Genomic DNA, 24,143 nt, shown 5'->3' with positions numbered 1-24,143 from the left:
AGTCTGCAATCGTTCAAAGTACCAAGGAAATTGCATTCGCTCCTTCACCTGTTGATATATTTTAATTTATTTAAGGCATTTTTACATAGCGCAGACTTTACCCAAAGGTGTCAGAGCGCTTACAATAGAACCAAGTATGTTACATTAGAGGATTTACATACTTACATTTTCAGGATTCAGGCAAGCCGGGCTGAAGACGGCTGGAATGCCGGAAACCGGTCCTCGGAAGCTTATTTCCGGTCCAGGGAAGACATGGCTTGGCAGTTCGGGCTGGACTGTTCCCATGAGGCACAGGGTCAGACTGATTTGCATGTAGCCATGTCTGAACTGGGGTGGCAGAGTGGGCTAAAGAACGGTGATGGATTAAACCCAGATCTTTTGACTGGGTGTGAGTGTTTGATTGATTCAGATGCTCCGTCCATCACCACCCCCTTTTGTACCACTTTTGGCCGCCATAAGTGTGGCAGGGTATGCTCAGACGTGAGTCCCTTGCTCACTTTGCCACTGGATTCAGGCATGCCGGGCTGAAGACGGCTGGAATGCCGGAAACCGGTCCTCGGAAGCTTGTTTCCGGTCCAGGGAAGACATGGCTTGGCAGTTCGGGCTGGACTGTTCCCATGAGGCACAGGGTCAGACTGATTTGCATATAGCCATGTCTGAACTGGGGTGGCAGAGTGGGCTAAAGAACGGTGATGGATTAAACCCAGATATTTTGACTGGGTGTGAGTGTTTGATTGATTCAGATGCTCCGTCCATCACCACCCCCTTTTGTACCGCTTTTGGCCGCCATAAGTGTGGCAGGGTATGCTCAGATGTGAGTCCCTTGCTCACTTTGCCACTGGATTCAGGCAAGCCGGGCTGAAGACGGCTGGAATGCCGGAAACCGGTCCTCGGAAGCTTGTTTCCGGTCTAGGGAAGACATGGCTTGGCAGTTCGGGCTGGACTGTTCCCATGAGGCACAGGGTCAGACTGATTAGCATGTAGCCATGTCTGAACTGGGGTGGCAGAGTGGGCTAAAGAACGGTGATGGATTAAACCCAGATCTTTTGACTGGGTGTGAGTGTTTGATTGATTCAGATGCTCCGTCCATCACCACCCCCTTTTATACTGTTCTATATGTCTAGAAAGAGTGCCTGCCACCACTCGCTCTACAATTTTATCTGGCTAAAGTAGAAGCGAGATGGGCCTGAAGTTCATCAAACACTCAGGATCAAGGGTGGGCTTTTTCAGTAATGGGGTCACCACAGCTTATTTCCACTGAGGTGGAACCACTCCAGTAGTGAGCGACTGGTTACAAACCAGCCGAAACGTGGGAAAGAGCTCAGCTTCGAACTCCTTCCAGATTTTTAGTGGAATTGGATCAAGCGGAGACCCAGACGAAATGCCAAGGGCCACTCCCCTGAACTCATCTGCAGTCAACTGAGCGAATTCCGAAAGGGACTTATCTCCCGCCTGTTCAGGGACTGCCCCGAAATTCATCGGGACCTGCTTCAACGGACTGCCACAGTCAACCAATACTGAGGGATCGATTCCGGTTTGTTGCTACTCCACCCCCAAATCATCAATGATCGTTTTGATTTTATCCTGAAAGAACCTAGCTAGGTTCTCACAGAGTTCCTGGGAGGGGGGGGAACTCATTCTTGGCACAGTCCGGACTATTCAGGATATTAAAAATACTGCGGGAGCTATTCGGGGCATCGAGAATCACCTTGGAAAAGTGAGATGCCTTAACTCTATGGATTTCCTTCTTGTAGTCCAAACGCTTGGCTTTCCAGGCAAGCCTATCCCTGTCCAGGTGTGCGTCTCCACCTCCTCTCCGCTTGTTTACATTCCAGCCTCAAGTTTTTTAGGCTATCCGTAAACCAGGGAGCTGAGGGTCTTCCCCTACTCCTATGATGTTTTAAAGGAGTAGAAGCATCCAAAACCGAAACAATCTTCGAGCAGAGGGAGGCGTAGTTCACCTCTATCTGCATATCAGGAGAGAAACACTCCTCAACCCTAAACAAGGGTGACATGCCTTTTTTCCGAGCGAGAGACTTCCAATCCCTGCTAGCATACTCCCTCACTTGACTAGATGTCCTAGCAATACATGTGCCTGACTTCACACATTTTTTTTATCAAAGAATGATCAGACCAGGCCATGGGTAAGATATCCCCCATAGTGAGAAGGTTGGTCTCAGAGAAAATCAAGTCCAAGCGGTGACCCCCTATATGGGTGGCCTGAGAGACTCGCTGAGAGAGGCCAAGACCCTCACATGAATTGATCACGTTGAGAAAGGCTATGTTCATAGTGCCATTCAACCACAGATTAAAGTCTCCAAGGATCACTAATTGACTGTGAATAGCAGCCATATTGGTAAACAGTTCCAATAACGACTGCTGCTGGACTAAGGTGAAGACCCCAGGGGGTCTATAACAAATAATACCTGTTAAAAGATGCCTTTGTGCATTCTTGATAGAGAACCCAAATAGTTCACAGCCATCACATGCATCGATCTCAATGACGTTTAGGTCCAGCGTATCTCTAAAAATCACACCCACCCCACCCCCCTACCATTATATCTAGGCCTGTGACGGATTTTGAACCCTGGCAGACAGGCATTCCCAGCATCGACCTCGCACTCAGGCACAGTCCACGTTTCGGTCATACCCAAAATGTCCAGCTCATGAGCCTCCAGCACCAGCTGTATCTCCACGCTGTGTTTGGGTAGGGATCTCACATTCAATCAATCAATCAATCAATCAATCATAACACTTGTATAGCGTGCTACTCACCCGGCAGGGTCTCAAGGCGCTTGGAGGAAGGGGTCTGCTATTGCTCGAACAGCCAGGTCTTGAGGTGTCTCCTGAAGGCGAGATGGTCCCGGGTCAGTCGAAGATGGATGGGGAGGGAGTTCCATGTCTTGGCCGCCAGGTAGGAGAAGGATCTGCCACCAGCGGTGGCTCTTCGGATGCGTGGTATGGCGGCGAAGGCGAAGCTTGTCGAACGTAGCTGGTGGGTGGGCGTGTAGAAGGTCAGGCGGTGGTTGAGGTACTTGGGTCCCAGGTTGTGGAGGGATTTGTGTGCGTGGGTGAGGAGCCTGAACATGATCCTCTTGCTGACGGGGAGCCAGTGCAGGTCCTTCAGGTGGCCGGAGATGTGGCTGCGTCGGGGGATGTTCAGGATGAGACGGGCGGAGGCGTTCTGGATGCGTTGGAGTCTTTTCTGTATCTTGGCTGTGGTTCCGGCGTAGAGGGCGTTTCCGTAGTCCAGTCGGCTGGTGACGAGTGCCTGGGTGACCGTCTTCCTGGTCTCGGTCGGGATCCATCGGAAGATCTTGCGGAGCATGCGTAGGGTGTTGAAGCACGATGAGGAGACGGCGTTGACTTGTCTGGTCATCGAGAGGGAGGAGTCCAGGATGAAGCCCAGGTTGCGTGCGTGGTCCGTTGGTTTGGGTGCGCTGCCCAGGGCCGGGGGCCACCAGGAGTCGTCCCAGGCAGAGGGTGATGATACAAGGATGAGGACTTTCGTCTTGTCTGAGTTTAGTTTCAGGCGGCTGTTCTTCATCCACTCGGCTACTTCTTTCATCCCTTCGTGTAGGTTGGTTCTTGCGGTGGCAGGGTCGTTGGTGAGGGAGAGGATCAGCTGGGTGTCGTCTGCCTAGGAGATGATGTTGAGGTTGTGCTGGCGTGCGATGGCTGCGAGAGGTCTCATGTAGATGTTGAAGAGGGTGGGGCTGAGTGAAGATCCTTGCGGTACGCCGCAGATGACTTCGGTGGCCTCGGAACGGAACGGGGGAGGCGCACTCTCTGAATTCTGCCGGTGAGGAATGAGATGATCCACTCCAGTGCCTTCTCTTGGATACCGATGTTGCTGAGGCGTTGAACTAGGGTGCGGTGGCAGACGGTGTCGAACGCTGCAGAGAGGTCCAGGAGGATGAGGGCCGCTGTTTCCCCATTGTCCAGCAGGGTTCTGATGTCGTCGGTGGCTGCGATGAGGGCGGTCTCGGTGCTGTGGTTGGCTCGAAAACCAGACTGCGAGGGGTCGAGGGATCCGTTTGTCTCGAGGAAGGCTGCAAGCTGTCTGTTGACAGTCTTCTCGATGACTTTGGCAGGGAAGGGGAGGAGCGAGATGGGGCGAAAGTTCTTGAGGTCGGTGGGGTCTGCTGTTGGTTTCTTCAGTAGGGTGCTGAGCTCGGCGTGCTTCCAGCTCTCCGGGTAGGTGGCGGTGCTGAAGGAGGCGTTGATGATGTCCCGCAGTTGGGGTGCGATGATGGCGTCGGCCTTGTTGAAGACGTGGTGGGGGCAGGGGTCGGTCAGAGATCCGGAGTGGATGGTGTTCATCGTGTGGGCTGTGTCTTCGGTGGTCACCGTGGTCCAGGTGCGGAGGTGGTGGTGGAGGGCGTTGGTTCGACGGTTGGGGGCGTTGATAGTGCGCCGAAGCTGTTGTGGATGTCGGCGATCTTGCGGTGGAAGAACGAGGCGAGAGAGTCGCAGAGGTCTTGTGAAGGAGTGATGTCGTTGTTGCCGGTGCTGGGGTTGGAGAACTCCTTGATGATGTTGAAGAGTTCCTTGCTGTCGTGGGTGTTGTTGTCCAGTTGTTCCTTCAGTGATTTCTTCTTGGTAGTGCGGATAAGCTGGTGGTGCTTGCGGGTGGAGTGTTTGAGGGCGGTCATGTTGTCTGTGGTCTCGTCTAGGAGCCAGGCTTTCTCGAGGGTGCGGCACTTCTTCTTGGAGTCCTTGAGTTCGTTGGTGAACCAGGAGGCTTTCTTGCTTCTGGGTCAGCGCAGTCGGACAGCCACTTCGTGAGGTTGCGTGCTGCTTCGGTGGGGTCAGTTGTGCTGGCGGGTGGGTTCTGACTGAGGGAGATGGTGAGCTGTTCGGCGGTGATCTTGCTCCAGCTCCTGTGGGGAACCTGTTGCGGGTGGTGATGAGTCGTGGTTCTTCTGAAGCTGAAGTGGAGGCAGCTGTGGTCGGTCCAGTGAAGTCCTATGGAGTGGCTGAAGGTGATGTGCTTGCTGGATGAGAATACTGGATCAAGCGTGTGGCCGGCGTAGTGGGTGGGGGTGTTGACCAGTTGCTTGAGTCCGAGGTTGTCCAGCAGGGTGGTGGTGTTGCGGTCGTTGTGTTGAAGCCTCAATGATTAGCTGCAAGAATAAAAAGATCAATGACAACAGTTCAATAAACAATTCGCTCTCAGCATGTTTGAGTATGCAAGATTTATTGGGAACCCAATTAGAAAGTAATCACAATGCAAGATACGTGCACACGGAGACCTCAGCAAAAGCTCACTGAGTGCCCAATTGGTATGACAGTGCAGAGACATTTTATAGGTATATGCCCCCACAGGATGGGCATCATAGCATACGTAATCTGGATGAGGGTATGACCTGCTAGACCAATCAGTGAAGTGCACATATGGTGTGATACCCTTTTAAGGCTCGAAAGTGTGCTTACATTACCCACGTGTCATCTTACAAGAGCAGAATTGGGTTTTTCCATAAAGGTGAAATCAGCGTTTCTAGTGTACGTGGGTTCTGCACGTATTTGACCAGCAAGGGCAGGTCATGTCATGTCGACATCTTTTACTGAAAGATATGAGGTTTGGCAATAGCAAGCTAAAAGCTGGAAGCTGGCATGTCATTTCTCGGAAGCCTTGCGTTCGCTCTGCACGTTGCAGCTGACTGACACACAGAATAGAGCGTGCGACCACTCTGTGGATTTCTGCTGGTGTCTTTCTTTAGTAGTTCAAAGAAGACTATAGGCCTGAAAACATATGTATTTGGTATCATATAAATGTCTGCTTCGTCATCCCCAAATCTGATACTAAATCATATGTTAATCAGAAGTCATTCATCTTTATCATCTCCTGTTCCTCATCCTCATCCTTGTGAGTGTGGTGTTGTGAACCACCTTTCCTGAATATGCAGTTAGCGCAAGACCTAAAAATTGCTGCACAACAAGATGGGCATATTCTTATCAGGAGGCACAGTGTCAAAATAGCTGCTATCACTATTATAACTGCCTCAAGTATCCATGATCCCCAGCCGGTGAACCACTTAATCACCTCTTCCCATAGACTACCTGTATGTATCCCGTGGGCTTCATCTCTTATATCTTTAATTTTTTTAATAGCTTTTATTATATTCCCACTGTTGTCAGGAATGAATACACAGCATTGGCTCGGAGCCAGGGGAGATGCTTGGGAAGATGCCTCATGGAGGACGGAACAGACTCCTCCCTCCTTTGCCAGAATCATATCGAGAGCAATCCGGTTCTGAATTACGACAGCCCTCATGGAGGTGAGCTCTTCTGTTATGTTCCCTAAGGCGTCAGTGGTAGAGTCCGCTAGATCTTCAATCATCCTGGACAACTGGTGTATCCGTTCTGAAGTATAGATATTGCCTAGTATTGGAACCATTGCCCCAACACCTGTTAACACGTGGTCTACCCAAGCGGGCGTTCTCTTGGCCCTCGCCAGTGTCATCTCTGGTTTTTCTGCTGGCACTAATTTTGTGAAGTGGGTCATTTTTGGGATGATGGAGGCTAAGTAGCAACTTCCATACCATCCTGGGGGCAGGTAGAAGTATGCCCATGGACCACAAACAAAGAAAAGGCCTTTGTAACCTACCAGACCTGGTGACGGCTCGTCACGACTCCTAACTCGAGTTAGCCTAGTTGTGTGGTTACAGCTGCTCATTCCCATGTAGATCTTGGGAACTGCCTTTATGGGTGGTATGCCTTTTATCCTGTTTATCCTGTCCTCGCAATCAAATAGGCCCTGCTCTCCTTGAGCAACCTCCTCGAAGGTACATCCAAATGAGATGCACTCCTTCCAATTGTCTTTGGACAGCAGTTCTGATAGGGTGCATGTTCTGGTAGCCCCCTTTGGGATAACCGGCACTCTCTTGGGTGTTACTACTTCTTCCTTGAGGATGCAGGAGGGGGCTGGGACTTCCCCTACCCTGAACCTTGGTATTTTCAAGTGGCCTGTTTCTATGTCATCCCAACCTGCTCTGCCATTCCATTCCTTGTTTCTGGACGCCCTGTCAAATCCCTTTAGCATCTCTAAGTCTCCCTTGGTTGGCTGCATATTCATACAAGGGATCCTCTTAGGTCTGGGAGGGGGGTCTGTTGTCTTCCTGCTATAGCTATAGCCATGGCTGCCGCTGGGATCAACAGTCAGTGTTTCAGATGAGGGTGTACCTATCGATACTGACGCAAACATGCCGTGTTGACTTTGGAACATGTCTCGCAAGAGGACACAGCCTACATATTTGGATAATGGCAGGACGTTGTACTTTAAACTGTGTGTGGTGTCTGTGGGCAAGTGGGTGCAAACATAGCAGTCAGATATATTCAAAATTGTCACATACAGTTTCAACATTTCCACATATTGGTTCCCTTCGTAGGTATCCCACAATCCTTCTTTGTCCCCTTTATTCACATCCACCCCCACACCAGTAATGTTCATTGTTATATTTTGTTCATAGTCTCTTGGTATTTTCGTTGGCTCAGTTCCATCACTACCATCCCCCACCCTTCCATTGAGGTGTGGTATTTCAAGCTCATTAGAATACGTTATTATAATTGCCGTCACTATCACCGCTGGAATCGGTAACAATATTGCAAGAATCACTGCTCTCCAATTACATGTATGTCTCTCAGTGGACTGCATGACTCTGTACAAATCTCTCCCTTTCCTATGCTATGCAATCTTCTTGTGAATAGGCCCTAAGTTGGTCCACTTGGCGCTATGCTGGCTTGCCCTTAGAGTCAAGCATTTACCCACTGCTCTTCTCTCAGTTTCAATGTCTCGAACAGGTCTATGACCAGTGATCTCTGTTGCAAAAGCGGCACAATGGATGGTGTTCAAGGTTTTGAATAATGCTAGAACCAGAACTCTGTATCGCAAAAATAGAACTATTGAGAATGTCAAAACGTAGGTCTGTTAACTCTTGCTCAGGAATTTGCTCTTGGCTCGCCGGAAAGGAAATGTCATTGAAAATCAAATGTATCAGCTCACTGAGCAATAGAGGCCTCGGCACCAGGAGGGTCAGAGTTGCAGTTATGTTTTTTCCTGGACATAAAATAGTTAATTGTATCCTGGACCGTTGTCCGCAGGCTTGTATTGACACAGATCGAAGTCTATTTGTCAGGAGCATTGCATTTAGCCAGCAGCCCGTTGATCATTAACTCCCTTGGTCATGTTTCTGTTTGCTGTGGGAGCGAAGGTTGTATCCCTGGCTGGGCCCGGTGGCTGCCACCTGCATCGGTTGCGTCTTTTCTCCGCCCGTTACTTTCTTTGTGTGTGAGGCATGAATCCACGACGCTACGCCTTCACACTTCACAGCTGTGGCCGTCGTGAGGATGACCTGCTTTGGCCCCTTCCATCTCGGCTGCAAGCAGTTTCTCCGTGTGTGGGCTTTGATCCAAACCCAATCACCAGCCTTTAGATCATGGGGTGGCGGTGTCACTGCATCTGGAAGGGACGTCAGCACCTGGCAGTGGAGGTAACGTAAGACATGTGTTAACTCTTTACAGTAACATAGCAATAAGTCGTCCATTACTGACAGGGGGGCTGTTGACATATGCCCTGGTATTTTCATGGGGCGGCCGAATATGATCTCATGGGGGCTTAACTTTGTTATTCTGTCTGGCGTACATCTCATTGCTAAAAGTGCGAGAGGCAACGCGTCTACCCATGAAAGGTCAGTTGACGCACAGATCTTTGCAATTTTACTTTTCAAAATTCCATTTCTGCGCTCGACAGCCCCTGCCGCCGGCGGGTGATAGGCGCAGTGTAGCCTTTGTTTTATTGCCAATCCCTTGCAAAGCCCTTTTATGACATTGGAAATGAATGCAGGACCATTGTCGGATGCCAGGACGGAAGGTACCCCAAATCTGGGTAGTAGCTCTTTGAGTAAACACTTTGCCACACTCTGGGCGTCACAATTTTTGGTGGGATAGGCCTCTACCCATTTGCTAAACATGCAAACAATTACCAAAACGAACCTATATGACTGGGTGGGGGGCATGTCTATAAAATCAAGCTGAAGGCTTTCAAATGGTCCATGGGGGGGTGGAAAGTGGCCAGGCGCAGTTGGGATACCTTTTCCAGTGTTGTACTGCGCACAGACAGCACACTGCTTGCACAGCCTCTCTGCTGTCTGGCGGAATTTCGTGTTGTACCAACACTGGGAGAATAACCTGACCATGCCATCCCGCCCCACGTGTGAGGGTCCATGGAACAATCTACTCATTGAAGGGAGCATGGTTGAAGGCAAGCATATCCTGCCATTAGGTCCTACCCATAGCCCCTCTTCAGTTTGTTTGCATCCCTGTTGGTTCCACTCCTCTCTTTCACTGTCAGCTGCCTCCCTCTGAATACGTATTGGATCAAAATGCAGTGAACCCTCATCCTCTATTGTGCCTGTCTTGTTGCCTACTAGTTGTACCATAGCTTGCTCGCAACCTGTAAGCGCTATTCTCTTTGCTTCTTGGTCAATGAAGGCATTGCCTCTGGAGATGGGGTCTTTTGATGAAGTGTGGGCAGCACATTTTATTATGGCCACCTTGCAAGGTAATAGCAGTGCTTGGAGGAGGTCACAAATCAATTGTGCATGCTGTATTTGCTGGCCTGCTGATGTAAGGAACCCCCTCATTGACCATAACTGGCCAAAATCGTGGACCACCCCAAAGGCGTACTGACTGTCCGTGTATATATTTACTTTCTTCCCTTCAGCTCATGCACATGCTCTGGTGAGTGCCACAAGTTCAGCTGCTTGTGCACTTTTTGCTGCTGTCAGTCTCCCTCCTTCCAACAATTTAGTTGCTGTGCCCACTGCATAGGATGCTTGTAGTACTCCTGTGTCATCCCTTAAACATGACCCATCTACAAATAGATCCCCTTGAGCATCTGGGAGCGGTGTGTCTTTAAGGTCCGGTCGTATCTTAGTGTGCCTGTCTATTGCCAATGCGCAATCATGGAAGGAATCATCTGAGTCAAAGTCTTCCAGCTCATGCTGCGTGGGTAGCAAGCATGCAGGGTTCAAAGTGGTACACCTCTTGATGATAATGTGTGGTGTCAGGAGTACCAACTCATACCTGGTGAGGCGTGCATTTGTGAGGTGCTGTGTCTTAGTGGATGTCAGAAGTGTGTCCACGGCGTGGGGCACGTGCAGCACTAGTGTGTGTCCTAGCACTAAGTTGTCTGATTGTTCCACGGCGAGTGCTGCAGCAGCTACTGCTTTCAGACACGGTGGGAGCCCTGCAGCCACTGGGTCTAGAGTGGCAGAATAGTATGCCACGGGGCGGTAGAAAGCTCCATGTTTCTGAGCCAAGACCCCCGTCGAGCACCCCCCCCTCTCGTGGCAAAACAAATGAAAGTCTTTCCCATAGTCTGGTATTCCTAATGCTGGGGCTCCTTCTAATTCCCTTTTCAGCGCATTGAAGGCTGCCTCGCATTCTTGTGACCAGGGTACAATGTTAGGTATGCCTTTGTGTGTCAGTGCCTGCAGAGGTTTTGCAATGAGAGAGAAGTTTGGTATCCAATGGCGACAGTATCCTGCAACTCCTAAGAAAGCTCTAACTTCCTTCTGAGTGCGGGGTCTGGGAAAATGTGTTATTGTCGAGATTCTGTCTGGCAACAGCTTCCTTGTTCCTTCTGTTAACTCGTGGCCTAAGTATTTCACAGAGGTGAGGCAAAACTGTAACTTCTTTGGGGAGACTTTATATCCTTTTAATGCTAAGTGGCATAGGACAGCGATGGTGTCCTTCACACAAGCCTCCTTTGAAGGTGAGGCCAATAGCAAATCGTCAATGTACTGGATAAGTGTGGATCCCTCCTTCAGTACCAGGGAGTCTAAATCTGTTTTTAGGGCATGTGTGAAAATGGATGGTGACTCTGTATAGCCCTGAACGAGCCGTGTCCAACAAAATCTTTTTTGTCGGAAACAGAAGGCGAAGAAGTGTTGGCTATCAGGGTGCAAGGGGATTGTGAAGAAGGCGGAGCTAAGATCCATCACAGTGAAAGTCTTAGCCCACACAGGTATATTAGATAATATTGTCGCTGGGTTTGGGACCACTGGGAAAGATGGTAAGACTATTTTGTTCAATTCTCGGAGGTCCTGAGTAAATCGATAGACAGGGGCCCCGTTCGGGCCCTTGGATCCTTTTTTCACAGGAAGTATCGGGGTGTTGCATTGACTGTATTGAATCTCCCTTAAAATTCCTTGCTTCAGGAGGTCTTGTATCACTGGTGCGATGCCCTCCTCCCCTTCTTTTGAGATTTTGTATTGTGGCACTCTTGGGAGAACTGCCCCTGGCTTCAGTTTTATCTGTACCGGTGGGTAGTTCAATACCCGCCCTACGTCATTGGCACTTGTTGCCCAGACCTCTGGCGGCACACAATGTCGTAATTCTGGCGGTATTTGGAGGTCGGGGCATGTCATGAATGCTTGTACCATTAAACCATTTGCCTTGCTCTCTAAAAAGACCCCTGTTGGTGAGCAGTGTATGGTGCATTGTAATTTGCATAACAGATCTCTCCCCAGCAAATTCACGGGGCAGAACCTGCTAAGGATGAATTGGTGGTGCACTGTTATCGTGCCTACTACAAACTGTAGTGGCTCAGTAAGGTATTCTGTAATCGGTTGGCCAGTCATGCCTACTGCGGTTATCGTAGTCCTAGAAAGTGGAGCTTCAGGCGTTGTTAGTGCCTTCAGCATTGATCTTTGAGCCCCTGTGTCAATTAGAAATGGAACAACCCTGCCCAATACCTCTCCCTCTACATATGGTCCGGATTGATCTACTAATATTGCTGGTGCTGTTATTATCACGCAGTTTCCCACTTTCAGGCATCCCTAGAATGGTGGTGGGGGTGGGGGTGGGGGCCAGTCATTCGTTACTGGAGTCCATCCCTCCCCTCCTGCCCATTGCTGCTGGGACTCATTTTCATGTGGCGTGTTGTCTCTGTACTCTGTGTGCTGAGTGTAGTTGGCGTGCTGGTGTCTGCCCTGTTGCCCGCTGTTCTGTTTGTACCTACTGTCCTCACCTCTTTTCTTTAATATTGGACAATCTGCTTTCCAATGATTAGGATCCTTGCAATAGAAGCATGCTGTTCCTTGGGGTGGCAGGGAGGTTGATCTGCGGGGTAAGGAAGGTGTCCTACCGGTCTGCTGTCTTCCTACGCCTCGCCCCCCCCCCCTGCTCCTTTCCCTGCCTCTGTTATTGCTATAGAACCGTTCCTGTGCCACCATTAACCTGACTTTTTCTTTCTTCAGTTTTTCTGTCTCCATTGCCTGAGCGCTAGCCTGGAAATCTGCGCAATATTTCGCCGCTGACAGCACTTTTTCTATTTTCTCCTGCTGCCAACAGACGAAAGAAGTCTGAAGGTGTGTCCTGATGGGTGGTGCGAGGCCTTGTACAAATGTAGTTACCAGAGCTGGCATTGCATCTCCCATGGGGTCTTTCAATCCACTGTTCTGCCTATATACTTGCAGGAGGCGATCAAAGTATGCATTCACACTTTCATCCTTTTCCTGTTTGGTGCTTGTAATTTTGCTCCAATCAACCCTATCTTCCGGCACCCTCTCCTTCAAATGTCCCACTACTTTTTTGTATAACTCATCTACCTCTGGGCCTGGTGTCCCTCCGTTCCCCCGCTTTGGTTCAGCCTCTGGCCACTCAATCGCTCTTTTACAATCCTCCCACAGATCTTTTGGGATGATAATGTTAAAGAGCGTGTCGAGGTCGCGCCACAGTAAACCTCCTAATGATGTCATTCTGCTAAGCTCTTCGTACCATCTCCTGGGCTCCTCGCGTAAACGGGGGAAGTCTCTGCTGAAGGCGCTAATGTCTTGCCTTGACCATGGGACATAAACATATGCTACATCGTTTGGCGCGCTGCCAGGTGGTGGTGGTATCTCTCGTAGGGGCATAATAAGTGATGGGGCCTCTGTTGTTGTAGAGTTGCCTGTTGTGTTGGCCGCGGCGATGGAGTGGGCCAGGGAGTGGGCTACGTCAATTACTGCACATGTGTGGATTAGCTGCTTCCATTGCTGCAATTTATCTATAGCATATTCAAGCGTGTCCTGCAACTTAGACTCCTCCCATGTTACTAAATCTGGGTCTGTGAATCCGAACTTCCCTACCTCCCAATCATATTTTTCTGGAAGTTGGGCACGACTACCTGTGGTCGTCTGGGCGTCAGCTTGCTTTGCATATGCTGAGTGGGCCTGGGGTGCTTTGTTCATTAACTCTGCGCGTGCTAAGGACAGTGTCTTCTCTAAATATCTCCTATGCTGGTTTTTTATAAAAGAGTCCACAGTTAGTGAGCCCTCAACAAGCTGCTGTAGTAGCGCCTGACACTTTAAAGAATCACTTTTTAACATCAGTTTTGGTGAATTTGGATTTGATGCTGAAGCCCCTCCCACCGTTCCCCCAAAACTGCCTCTTCTTTTGTTCTCTGGAGCTGGCTCTGTTTCTGTCAAACACTGCTCTAGTGTGGAAATGTCGTGTTCTGTGTGATGGACATATGTAAATGCATCCCATATTAGCGAATGCCATTGTTGTTTGCTGAGTGAGTCATCCTGTGATCCATCCTCAAATAATTGCTGCCACGGACTGTCTATTAGCTTAGGTATTTTAATCTGTTTTTTAATACATTGTTTGAGAACGCTATTTTTCTTCTCGTTGTAATCTGAAGCGGCTTTGACAGCTATCTTTCTCATCAATTTCAGCGTAGCCAGGTCTTGGATAGCTTCCAATTCTGGTTTCGCAACCTTATCTTTCAATGCTCTGCGTACAAAGGTTATGGCTGCGTCTCGTTCCCCGGGAGCTAGCTCAGTGTGTTCTGGCTCAGGTACCTGCTGCAGTGAATCACTGCCCAGGCATCCCAAGAGAATATTTTCTAAGACTTGGTCTTCTGCCTCTTCTTCTTTAACTTGTACACATGGGAATGCGCCTATTGTATCTAATTGCTCTTTTCTCCATCTCCCCTCCAATTTTGCCTGTAATATATTTTTTTTAATTTCCATAAGTTCGCTGTGGACTTTAGATTTTACTGCGCTCGTTGAACGCATATCGCTTAACACGGAGTCCCAATGATGGTACGCCTCCCATTCTAAACTTCTAATCTTCCTTCCTTTTATATTTAACATTTGGCGTAAGTATGATAGTTTGGCCATGTCATATGTGCCATTGCATGGGAATTGGAGATCCTTATTTTTAGATGTCAGATCGTGCCACTTATGTGTGTACATTATTGAGCTTAAGCCTTTTTTTATAGCTACATTATATGCAGGTGAGTTTTTTTGGGTGGGGCTGGCTGAGTCGTATTTAAATTCTTTTTACTATTGAGGTTTCCCATGGTTGAGTCGTGTGTAGCAGCTAGTCCTAACCGCTTACAAATAACTGTTCAAGTATACCAGACAAATGGGTTGCGGGGTGGACGTCAATAGAGTAACATGTGACACAATAGGTTGACAAATACTTCACTTATATTTCAGCCGTACAGTATTTGCAAGAGGGCAACAAGAAAGCCATACATCAATCACCCCAACAGGTCATGTACGCCAATTCACCGAAGCATTTTCACAAGGGAGAAAGAAGCCAGATCCTATTTTGTTTGTTTGGGCCTTGACGGCCTGAGAAGCAGGTAAGATAGGAAAACAGACCCTGTGTGCGGCTGTGCCACAGGGTGCTGGCATTCAACGATATAGCGATAGTGGTGAATTGTTTCACTCTGTTCAGTCAATCACAAAAACATCTAGGACAAATACGGGGATCCTACGCAGCAGCGCTGTAGAAAAACCCTTCTGTGCAGAGAATGTGTGTGGGTCTGCTGTACTTAGTCCCAAAGAAAGTGAGGGGAATATTAGAACTTTTATCAGAAACCATCAAATTTTCTATTTTTAGGGAGGTGCACTTTAATCGGTCTTTCCAGCCAGTCCCTTCCCGAGGCCAGGGGTATTGTGGGCGGGAGTACTTATTTGGCAACGTTGGTAACTGGGTGTGTGAGATGGATGTTTTCTACCAGATCTCCTTCAGTAATGTTCTTAATATACGGTTTAAATGGATGAGCCGGCAATGGTAACCTAGGACCTAGCCAACAAAATACTCATCCGTTCCTAGCAATATTTGGCCACTACATAGGCCAAGCACATCACAAGTACACAATAAAAAAATGCAATGAAACCTATAATGATTGAGAAAAGAAACACTGTTGTACTAGGCGTCACACCCCCCTCCTCGTGCCGAGTATATCCCCTTGGCACGAACCTAGAACCACTCTGGCCCCTAGGTGGACGTCTCCAGGGGGAGGGTGGAGGCGGAACCCAGGCAGGGCGACTGGCGTTAGCAAGAGAGCCAGGAGCGCCCGGGGCGTTCCTCATAAATGCCAAAATATTAGGCCAGCTGCGCGTGTGCGATGGTGCTGGACCCAGGCCAGAGCTCATTAGAACAAATAAAATCACAATCTATCAGATACACAGTATAAACTAAATCTAGTAGCCAACCTGGCCACTCGTATCGCGATACTCAACAGGCACAAATACTGTGTGCCAATCTGGGGAGCGAAACTGCCACGTCCTAAAACGGCGAGCTACCTGCTACCACCCACAGGGGAGCACAAACTGCCACAGCTCACAATGAGGGGCCAACTGCTACAACCCAATACCGGAGGGTTAAAGTCCCCTCCCAAGTGTACTCACCGGGCTTCGTCCAGTCTGTTAGAGCCTACCGACGTCCACTGCACCCGCTGGGAATGGTCTGGCGATGGTATCCCGCATCCCAGCTGCCGGTGACTCTCTGCGGCGGGGTAGGGGTTGCAGACCTTCGCCCTCAATGGCTGGCCAAGAGCCCACTGACACGAAGTCACCAAAGAGTTACTGCTGGCCAGGAATCCTGCAGAAGCTTGCCGTCACCAGCCAGCCAGGAAACGCAGGGGACCAAGGTCAGACCCTATAAGATAAAAAAAATGTATGTGAGAGACGGCAGTGGACTTCAGGCAGCAATGACAGAGGTGAACACACGCCCGTGGCACAGAATGTCAGAAAGATCAACGGCGCCGAGGGCTGGAGGAAAGGAAAAGAGAGCTAGACGGGAGCTACCTCCCGGGTCGTGCGGTGACAAAAACACACGTAAACCATCAGAGCCAGAAACAGCAGAATGAAGAAGGCGATCAGAAAAGGAACCACGAAAGACATGGAGTCTGAACAAGCCTTGTAAATATCCCCAGGACACAGGCACACCTCGTCAGACATAGAGAGCCAAGAGTAGGAAGAGTCAGCAGAGTCAGAAACACAACACAAGCGTGCCGAGAGCGAAAAAATAGCAGGACAAGACCAAAGACAGCAGAGAGGTCACACACGGATCATCCACAGGATCCGACCCCCTCCAGCAACCAACCAGGCCGGGGAGAGATAAACAAACAGAACGTTATCACCTCAAATCCCGCCCTCAGAAGGGTGCCAAAAGGGTCCGATCCAGTGTCCGCTCCTCGGTGTAGCCAGTCAGCTGTATTGGGCCCGCAGCATTCTTCACCAAATGTTGAAGCCTCAATGATTAGCTGCAAGAATAAAAAGATCAATGACAACAGTTCAATAAACAATTCGCTCTCAGCATGTTTGAGTATGCAAGATTTATTGGGAACCCAATTAGAAAGTAATCACAATGCAAGATACGTGCACACGGAGACCTCAGCAAAAGCTCACTGAGTGCCCAATTGGTATGACAGTGCAGAGACATTTTATAGGTATATGCCCCCACAGGATGGGCATCATAGCATACGTAATCTGGATGAGGGTATGACCTGCTAGACCAATCAGTGAAGTGCACATATGGTGTGATACCCTTTTAAGGCTCGAAAGTGTGCTTACATTACCCACGTGTCATCTTACAAGAGCAGAATTGGGTTTTTCCATAAAGGTGAAATCAGCGTTTCTAGTGTACGTGGGTTCTGCACGTATTTGACCAGCAAGGGCAGGTCATGTCATGTCGACATCTTTTACTGAAAGATATGAGGTTTGGCAATAGCAAGCTAAAAGCTGGAAGCTGGCATGTCATTTCTCGGAAGCCTTGCGTTCGCTCTGCACGTTGCAGCTGACTGACACACAGAATAGAGCGTGCGACCACTCTGTGGATTTCTGCTGGTGTCTTTCTTTAGTAGTTCAAAGAAGACTATAGGCCTGAAAACATATGTATTTGGTATCATATAAATGTCTGCTTCGTCAGTTGTTGTTCTCCAGGTGGAAGTTGAGGTCCCCGAGGAGGATGTAGTCAGCGGAGGGGAGTGCGTGTGGGCTGATGAAGTCGGCGATGTCTTCGCTGAATTGTGTGCGGGTCCTGGGGGTCTGTAGATGAGGGTGCCTCTGAGGGTTGTCTTGGGGTCGGTGTGGATCTGGAAGTGAAGGTGTTCGGCCGGCGAGAGGGTGTCGTCGGAGTTGGTCGTGATGCGGATGGTGTTCTTGTGGACGATAACGATGCCTCCTCCAGTCTGGTTGACGCGGTCCTTCCGGGTGATCTTGTATCCGTCCGGAATGGCGATGGCAATGTCGGGTGCTGAGGAGGCATTCATCTAGGTTTCTGTCAGGAAGGCGACGTCTGGAGAAGTGGTGTTGAGGAGGTTCCAGAGTTCCACGGCGTGCCTGTGGACGGAGCGGGTGTTGAGCAGGATGCACTTCAGGTGGTTACTGCTGGTGCTCGTCTTGGCGGGTGCGGTGCAGGTCCGGATGCAGGAGAAGTTGCAGGCTCGGCAGCAGAAGGGTACGTGGGAGCGTTTCGGGGTGGCTCGGTAGCATCCGGAGATTCGGCCGGGGTTGAGTGCTTTGAGTGTAGCTGCGTCGTAGGACCGGCGGATGGGTTGGCAGCCTCGGGGGCCAGGGGTCCTGGCACTGGGCGCGGTCCAGGCGCAGACGGGCTTGCCTTTGGCGCGTCTTCGGCGCACAATCGGCGCTCCCGCTGCGTGTGACCGCTGCACGTTCGCGTGGGCATCATAAGAGAGGAGCCCACCGGCTCAAAAAGTCTGACACAGGAAAAGCAGTGTCAGACCACAGAAGAGCCCCCATATCACTACCCCACTCACCAATGTTATTCAGTTCTTTACTGGTGTAGCACCTAAGACTGTACCCAACAACTGGTCCCAATCCCATCCCAAAAGAGGCAGCGTACCTGACGCTAGGCGCGTCCTTGGTGCGGACGGGCGCAGATGGGTGTTAAGAACTCCAAAGCAGTAAGTTTGGTCAAGTTCTGTTTATTACCATGAACCAACACACATGCTCCAACACTAGTCGGAGCGAACGCCTGCCAGCTCGGTGATCAGCTGATAACTGTCAAACGTGACAGTTCCAGCTGATTACCTCACTGCTGTACGGTGTCCACACAGGGACACTGATGCGCACACTTGATACGGTGTCCAAGGAAGGACACCAGCATCATAAACATAACACATCCTCCCCCTTAGGGAATGAGACCAACAAAAACAAGAAGGCGCATAAGGCTCCTCTATTCACAAACATAGTCCATGAGTTTGACAGGTGGTCCCAAAAGTCTTCCTGCCCTGCTTCTGTCGATTGGTTGTGCAGGCTCACACAACGGAATAGTAGGTAACTTCCGTCTGGCGCCTTCTGGTCGGGCCTGATCAGTTGAAAGGTCCTCTGGCCTGGTGTCCTCAAACATACAGCTTCCACTCCTCTCTACTGAACGTGCTGGCCATTCATAGTACAATTCAGTGTCTGAAAAGTATTGTTCCCTGTACCCCGTGTTGTTCTTCATTAGATACGATGGGTGTGTTTACCTCCATCTCACCCGGAGGATGTTTGTAGGCAGAAAGAGCTGAGAAGTGCCAGACTTTGCCATCGCTTAAGCGCGCGGAGTTACAGTACACCTCCTGTACAGTCAAGGGTTTGGTATACCTTTCTTGACCCTTGCCAATGTGTCCGCTCTTCTTCACTTTGACAGCATCACCTGCCTTGATTACTACATCCTTGCATCCGTGTTTGTTGTCATAGATGCTCTTGCTCTTGGATTGTGCTTGAGCTAGCCTCTCCTTCACTACCTTTGACGACCAGTGTACTCTGCGAGCAGCCTTAACCCAGCCCACATTGTCCTTTGTGAGTGGAGTCCGCCCCAGCATGAGTTCAAATGGATTGTGACCTGTTGTTTCACATGGTGTTATTCTATAGGCCCACAACATCTTCAGTATTTCCTTCTTCCAGTCCAGCTGGTTAGAATTTGATATGTGGATGATACCTTTGAGGACTCTGTTAAATCTTTCCACTGCTACATTTCCTGCAGGATGGTAGAGTGACGTTGTCTTATGTTCGATGTTGTGCCTCAACATGTAATCCTTGAATAAATCAGATGTGAATTGCACTCCATTGTCGCTCACCACCTGCTTAGGCAGTCCCTCGCGTGTGAAGGTATCTTCCAGGAATCGAACCACATGCCCTGTGTCTGCTTTCTTTGTAATCTTTATTTCTGTCCACTTGGTGTAATGTACAATTATGACGATTATGTATTGTTGTTCATCATCGCTGAGCACAGGCCCCATTATGTCAATGCCTATTCTCTTCCATGGCATGGATGGACACTGTATGGGATGTAGCGGTGGCTTGAATGTTACTTGGGTTTTGTCAGAATCCATGCATTAACTACAATTCCTTACTTTCCTCTCCACATCCAGACTGACACCCGGCCACCAATACATGCTCTTTACCCTGCTTTTGGTTTTTGCTATGCTTAGGTGTCCCTCATGGCATATATCCAGTATTATCTTCCTGATGACTGTAGGTGGTACATACCTTCCGCTCCTCACTAGTAGTCCATCTTCCAGTGATAATTCGTCTTTCACTTTCCAAAAAAGCTTCAATTGTTCCTTCAATTTGTTTTTGCTTATCCATCCTTCTTTGATCATTTGCATTACTGTTTCCATGTCCTTGTCTTTGCTCTGTTCCATCAGCCACCTTTCCTTCATTATTCCGCCAGTACACTCCCATATGTTTGCTACACACGGCTCGTCCACATCTTTTGTCTCAGTGTTGTTTTTATTTGCTAGTGGCATTCTGCTTAAATAGTCCGCTACCACGTTCTTTACGACTGGAATATATTGTATGTCATAGAAGTAATCAAACCGACGGATAGAAATTCTCGCCAACCATAGTGATGCTGTGTATAACCCCTTAGTGGTGAGCACCTTTGTTAAGGGTTTATGGTCCGTATAAAGTTTGACCTTTCTACCCCATATGTACTGTCGGAAGTGCTCAAGTGCCCAGACACAGGCCAAAGCCTCCCGTTCTATTACAGAAAATGTTTCCTCTGCCGCCGTTAGGGATCGTGACTCAAATGCAATCGTGCACTACACTCCTTTGGTATCTTTCTGCGTGAGTACTGCTCCAATGCCCTTGTTGCTGGCAACGGTTGTTACAAAGTTTTGGGGATTGGGGTCAAAAGTTTACAATCTGCTTCTCTGACTTTGAAAATGAACTTTAGTCTTCTGTACCCACATATTTCAATAGGCCATCCGTTGAATGATTTTATCGCAATATCTGGTTTGTTAAGTCTTTCTCCAATCTTTTCCTTGAATTTTGTGCTCCAAACTTTTTCATTTACAATAGTGTACGGTGAACCAGAATCCGCTTCAATGCTTATTTCCACTCCACCAATTGTCATTTCACATACCGGTTTTCTTGTTTTTGCCTTGCATTTAGTTCTACTGTCCTTATCCTGTTCGTCGTCAATGTTAAGTATATACATATTGATGTCTTCATCTGAATCTTCTTCAAACCCATCTTCTTCGTCTTCTACTACTTTCACCTGTTGAGGTCTTCTTCTATTGCACACCTTGTTGAAATGTCCAATTAGGTTTCTTCCCTATGTATAGCAAGTAAAATTTGTCCAATATATAGGGGTCCCCTACTTTCAAAAATAATATGAAATGTCCAATTAGACCACAGAATGTGCACTTGGCCTCACGGGCAGGACATTTAAAATCGTATGCCATGTGCGCTGTGCTCAAACATCGGTAACTTTATCTCTTATTTCGTGTTTCTGCTTTACTGTATGTTTGCGTGGTGTCTTTCTTTTTCCAATTCTGCTTTCCAGGTTTCCAACTTCTTTGGTCTGATACCCTACTCACATGTTCACTTTCCTTCTTTATTTTGTCTTCTTTAAGTACCGCCTTAGCACATCTTCCAGTGAGTTCTGCTTTTCTTGCAATATCTATTATATTCTGTAGTGGGTATTCCCCCATGGCCCATAGGTTGTCTTGAATGTTTTCATTAGAGCCTTGCATCACAATTTGATCTCTTATCAACTCATCATGGAGATCACCAAAACTGCAGTTTGCCAAATTTTTAAGTGCGGAGACGTAATCATCTATTGTCTCTTCCTTTCCCTGTTTTCTGTGAAAAAACTTATATCTGTCTACTCCCACACAGACTGTTGGTTTGTAATATGTATTTAAATCGTCAATTGCGTTTGTGAATGCATCTCCTTCATTTTCTGCTCTTATCTTTTTGTTAATTGAATTATACACCTTAATTCCCCCTGCCCCCAGACTGTGCATTAACATTTTGTACTTCTTTTCTGGTTTTATTTCATCATCTTCTTCTAGAGTGGCAATATAATTTAGGAAATATTCCCTCCACTCTTCCCACTTTAATGCTGGTTCACTACCAGCGCGCAGAAAAGATTCTGGGCGCGAGAGATTCCAAATGCAGCCAGATGCCATTTTAGTTGAATCTAATACTTTGTTTACAAGAGTGTAATACAATGTAATAAACCTTAGTCTTTGAAATTTTAAATAAAAATTTCCACTCGCACAAGTTCACTGTGTTTTTATCTTTTGCTCAGTTGTTTATCTTTAATATAATGTTCCTGTATATTTATTTCAATGTGCACACTTCTCTTTATCCAGTTACTATAGTTTATTTCATTTGCGGATTTATGGAAAGTGAATTCAGGTTGTTGCACAATCTTTTTAAACTGCTTGCTCAATTTTTTTTATGAAAATGCCTTTTCAAATTAATTTGCTGACCTTTAGTATGCCTTCCTTATTCCGGTTGAATGTGCTGAGGTGTCGTGTTGCTTTTCTCAGATTCTCCGCTCGTTTTCGACGAGCGCTTGAAGACTTGACCGTTCCTTAATGCTTCCTTAAATTTCCTTATAAATGGCCGCCACGTTCAGTTTGGAGGCGTGATGACGTCACCATCAGCTGTCGACGGTTTCACCTGAAACTGACAGTTGTACACGGCAGTTCCTTTTGACGGTTGCTCACATCTGCCTGTTCAGTTCCTCAGAGTTTTTTTACACACCGCAACCTCTTTTCTTCTAACCTTGCACATCACAGTATGTTCGCTTGATGTTTACACCAGAAAGCTCTTGATACATTAAATTTGAATATCGGCAGATTACTTCTTCTCACAACTTTTCTTCGTGACAATGCAAGACGCTTGCTATTATATTAAATTCCACTGCTCAATATTTTCCATGCGTGCTTCAATTCACTGCTCAGTACTAGCTTTGTCAAAAGTCTTTCACTTTTTTAATTGACGATATCTACATACAGTACATTTTTCCTTTGAAGGTACCTGTTCATTTCATGGCAAATTCTTAGGCATTTCCTCTTCAAAAAAAATGTCCTTATTTCTTTTTTTTCCTCACTCCGATCGCTGGTCATTTCTTCTAAATGCTTTCTTTTTTTTCTCGGCGCGTGGATTCTGTGTTGGTTCCCTCGTCGCCAGTCTTGTTAAGAACTCCAACGCAGTAAGTTTGGTCAAGTTCTGTTTATTACCATGAATCAACACACATGCTCCAACACTAGTCCGAGCAAACGCCTGCCAGCTCGGTGATCAGCTGATAACTGTCAAACGTGACAGTTCCAGCTGATGACCTCACTGCTGTACGGTGTCCACACAGGGACACTGATGCGCACACTTGATACGGTGTCCCAGGAAGGACACCAGCATCATAAACATAACACATCCCATCCTCGTCGCCAGTCTTGTTAAGAACTCCAACGCAGTAAGTTTGGTCAAGTTCTGTTTATTACCATGAATCAACACACATGCTCCAACACTAGTCGGAGCGAACGCCTGCCAGCTCGGTGGTCAGCTGATAACTGTCAAGCGTGACAGTTCCAGCTGATGACCTCACTGCTGTACAGTGTCCACACAGGGACACTGATGCGCACACTTGATACGGTGTCCTAGGAAGGACACCAGCATCATAAACATAACAATGGGCTTGCCTTGGGCGCGCCGCCGGCGTACCCACTGCGTGCACGCGCCAGCATCCGCTTTTGTCTCCGCGAGTCCTGGTAGGTCATGGGAGACTAGATCGCCACTTCGCTTCTCCCAAGATGGTGGGTCCGCTTGCACGGACGGACCCCCAAATCGGGAGAGCAGGAGGAGAATAGGCGCGATAGCCCGGTCCCACTACACTCGTAGGTAAGTGCAAGAAAGAATTAAAACATTTAAAGATGGACAAATTTATTTTTAAAAAATCAGGCAAGGTTGAACAGAAATGCCCCAAAATTAATTAAACACCGTAACAATAGTTTATAAAAAGGCCAGGAGCCACAAACCGTAAGTTCCTCACCAGCAGCCTCCCACCTTCAAGCTGCCCTAACACGCCGTTGTTACAAATACAATTGGAATAGTTAAAAAACTAAAATTTAAAAAAAGAAGGGGCAAACACAAAAAAACTGCGTACAGGAATAGAGTTTGCGCTATAAAAAGGGAATACATATTTACGACGTTGGGAAGTCCTGAATTATAGAATGTCATTGTAAACAGAAGCCCAGTGACGTCATGGGCCCTAACTGGGCCGTTAGTCCTATCTCTATGTCTGTGGCCCCCGCTGATATTTTATTTACTTCAGATGCGCGTCTAGGAGGCCACCGGGGATCCCGCTCACAGACGGTCGCCGCCTCCGGTCCCACCCACGGTGATGCCCGGTCCGCCGGTGCAGCTCGCTGCGGCCCCCGGGCCCCAGCTCCCGGAGAGCCCAGGCCCAGCGATGCCGAAGCAGCGGCCCGCAGGCGGCTGGCTCGTGACTTCCGGAGCGCAGACGCCTATGTCTTCCGGGTCGAGTGGAGGTGCGTTTGTCCAATCGTATGCTTGATCGAGTAGGCGAGATACAAGCCCTTCCTCTACTGGCTCCTC

The 24,143-nt window shown here is 48.4% G+C and overlaps 1 protein-coding gene across 2 annotated transcripts; it reads right to left on the bottom strand.

Annotated features, from left to right (window-relative positions):
• Positions 1-5,183: 5,183 nt before the first annotated feature.
• LOC147678790 (uncharacterized) lies at positions 5,184-24,086 on the bottom strand. Of its 2 annotated transcripts, XM_086946244.1 has the most exons (3): positions 23,855-24,086; positions 15,693-15,942; positions 5,184-8,480 (listed from the first exon to the last, which is right to left on the bottom strand). In XM_086946244.1, the coding sequence occupies exon 3, from the start codon at positions 7,655-7,657 to the stop codon at positions 5,822-5,824; it is 1,836 nt and encodes a 611-aa protein (XP_086802370.1). In that variant the 5' UTR covers positions 7,658-8,480; positions 15,693-15,942; positions 23,855-24,086; the 3' UTR covers positions 5,184-5,821. The 2 variants fall into 2 exon arrangements, with proteins under 2 accessions (XP_086802370.1, XP_086802371.1); XM_086946245.1 differs by lacking the exon at positions 15,693-15,942.
• Positions 24,087-24,143: the final 57 nt, after the last annotated feature.

Source organism: Lissotriton vulgaris, chromosome 12 (assembly GCF_964263255.1).
Source record: "Lissotriton vulgaris chromosome 12, aLisVul1.2, whole genome shotgun sequence".
Lineage (NCBI taxonomy): Eukaryota > Metazoa > Chordata > Amphibia > Caudata > Salamandridae > Lissotriton > Lissotriton vulgaris.
Note: the sequence above shows the minus strand (reverse complement) of the source record. Positions and strands in the feature narration are given on the sequence as shown.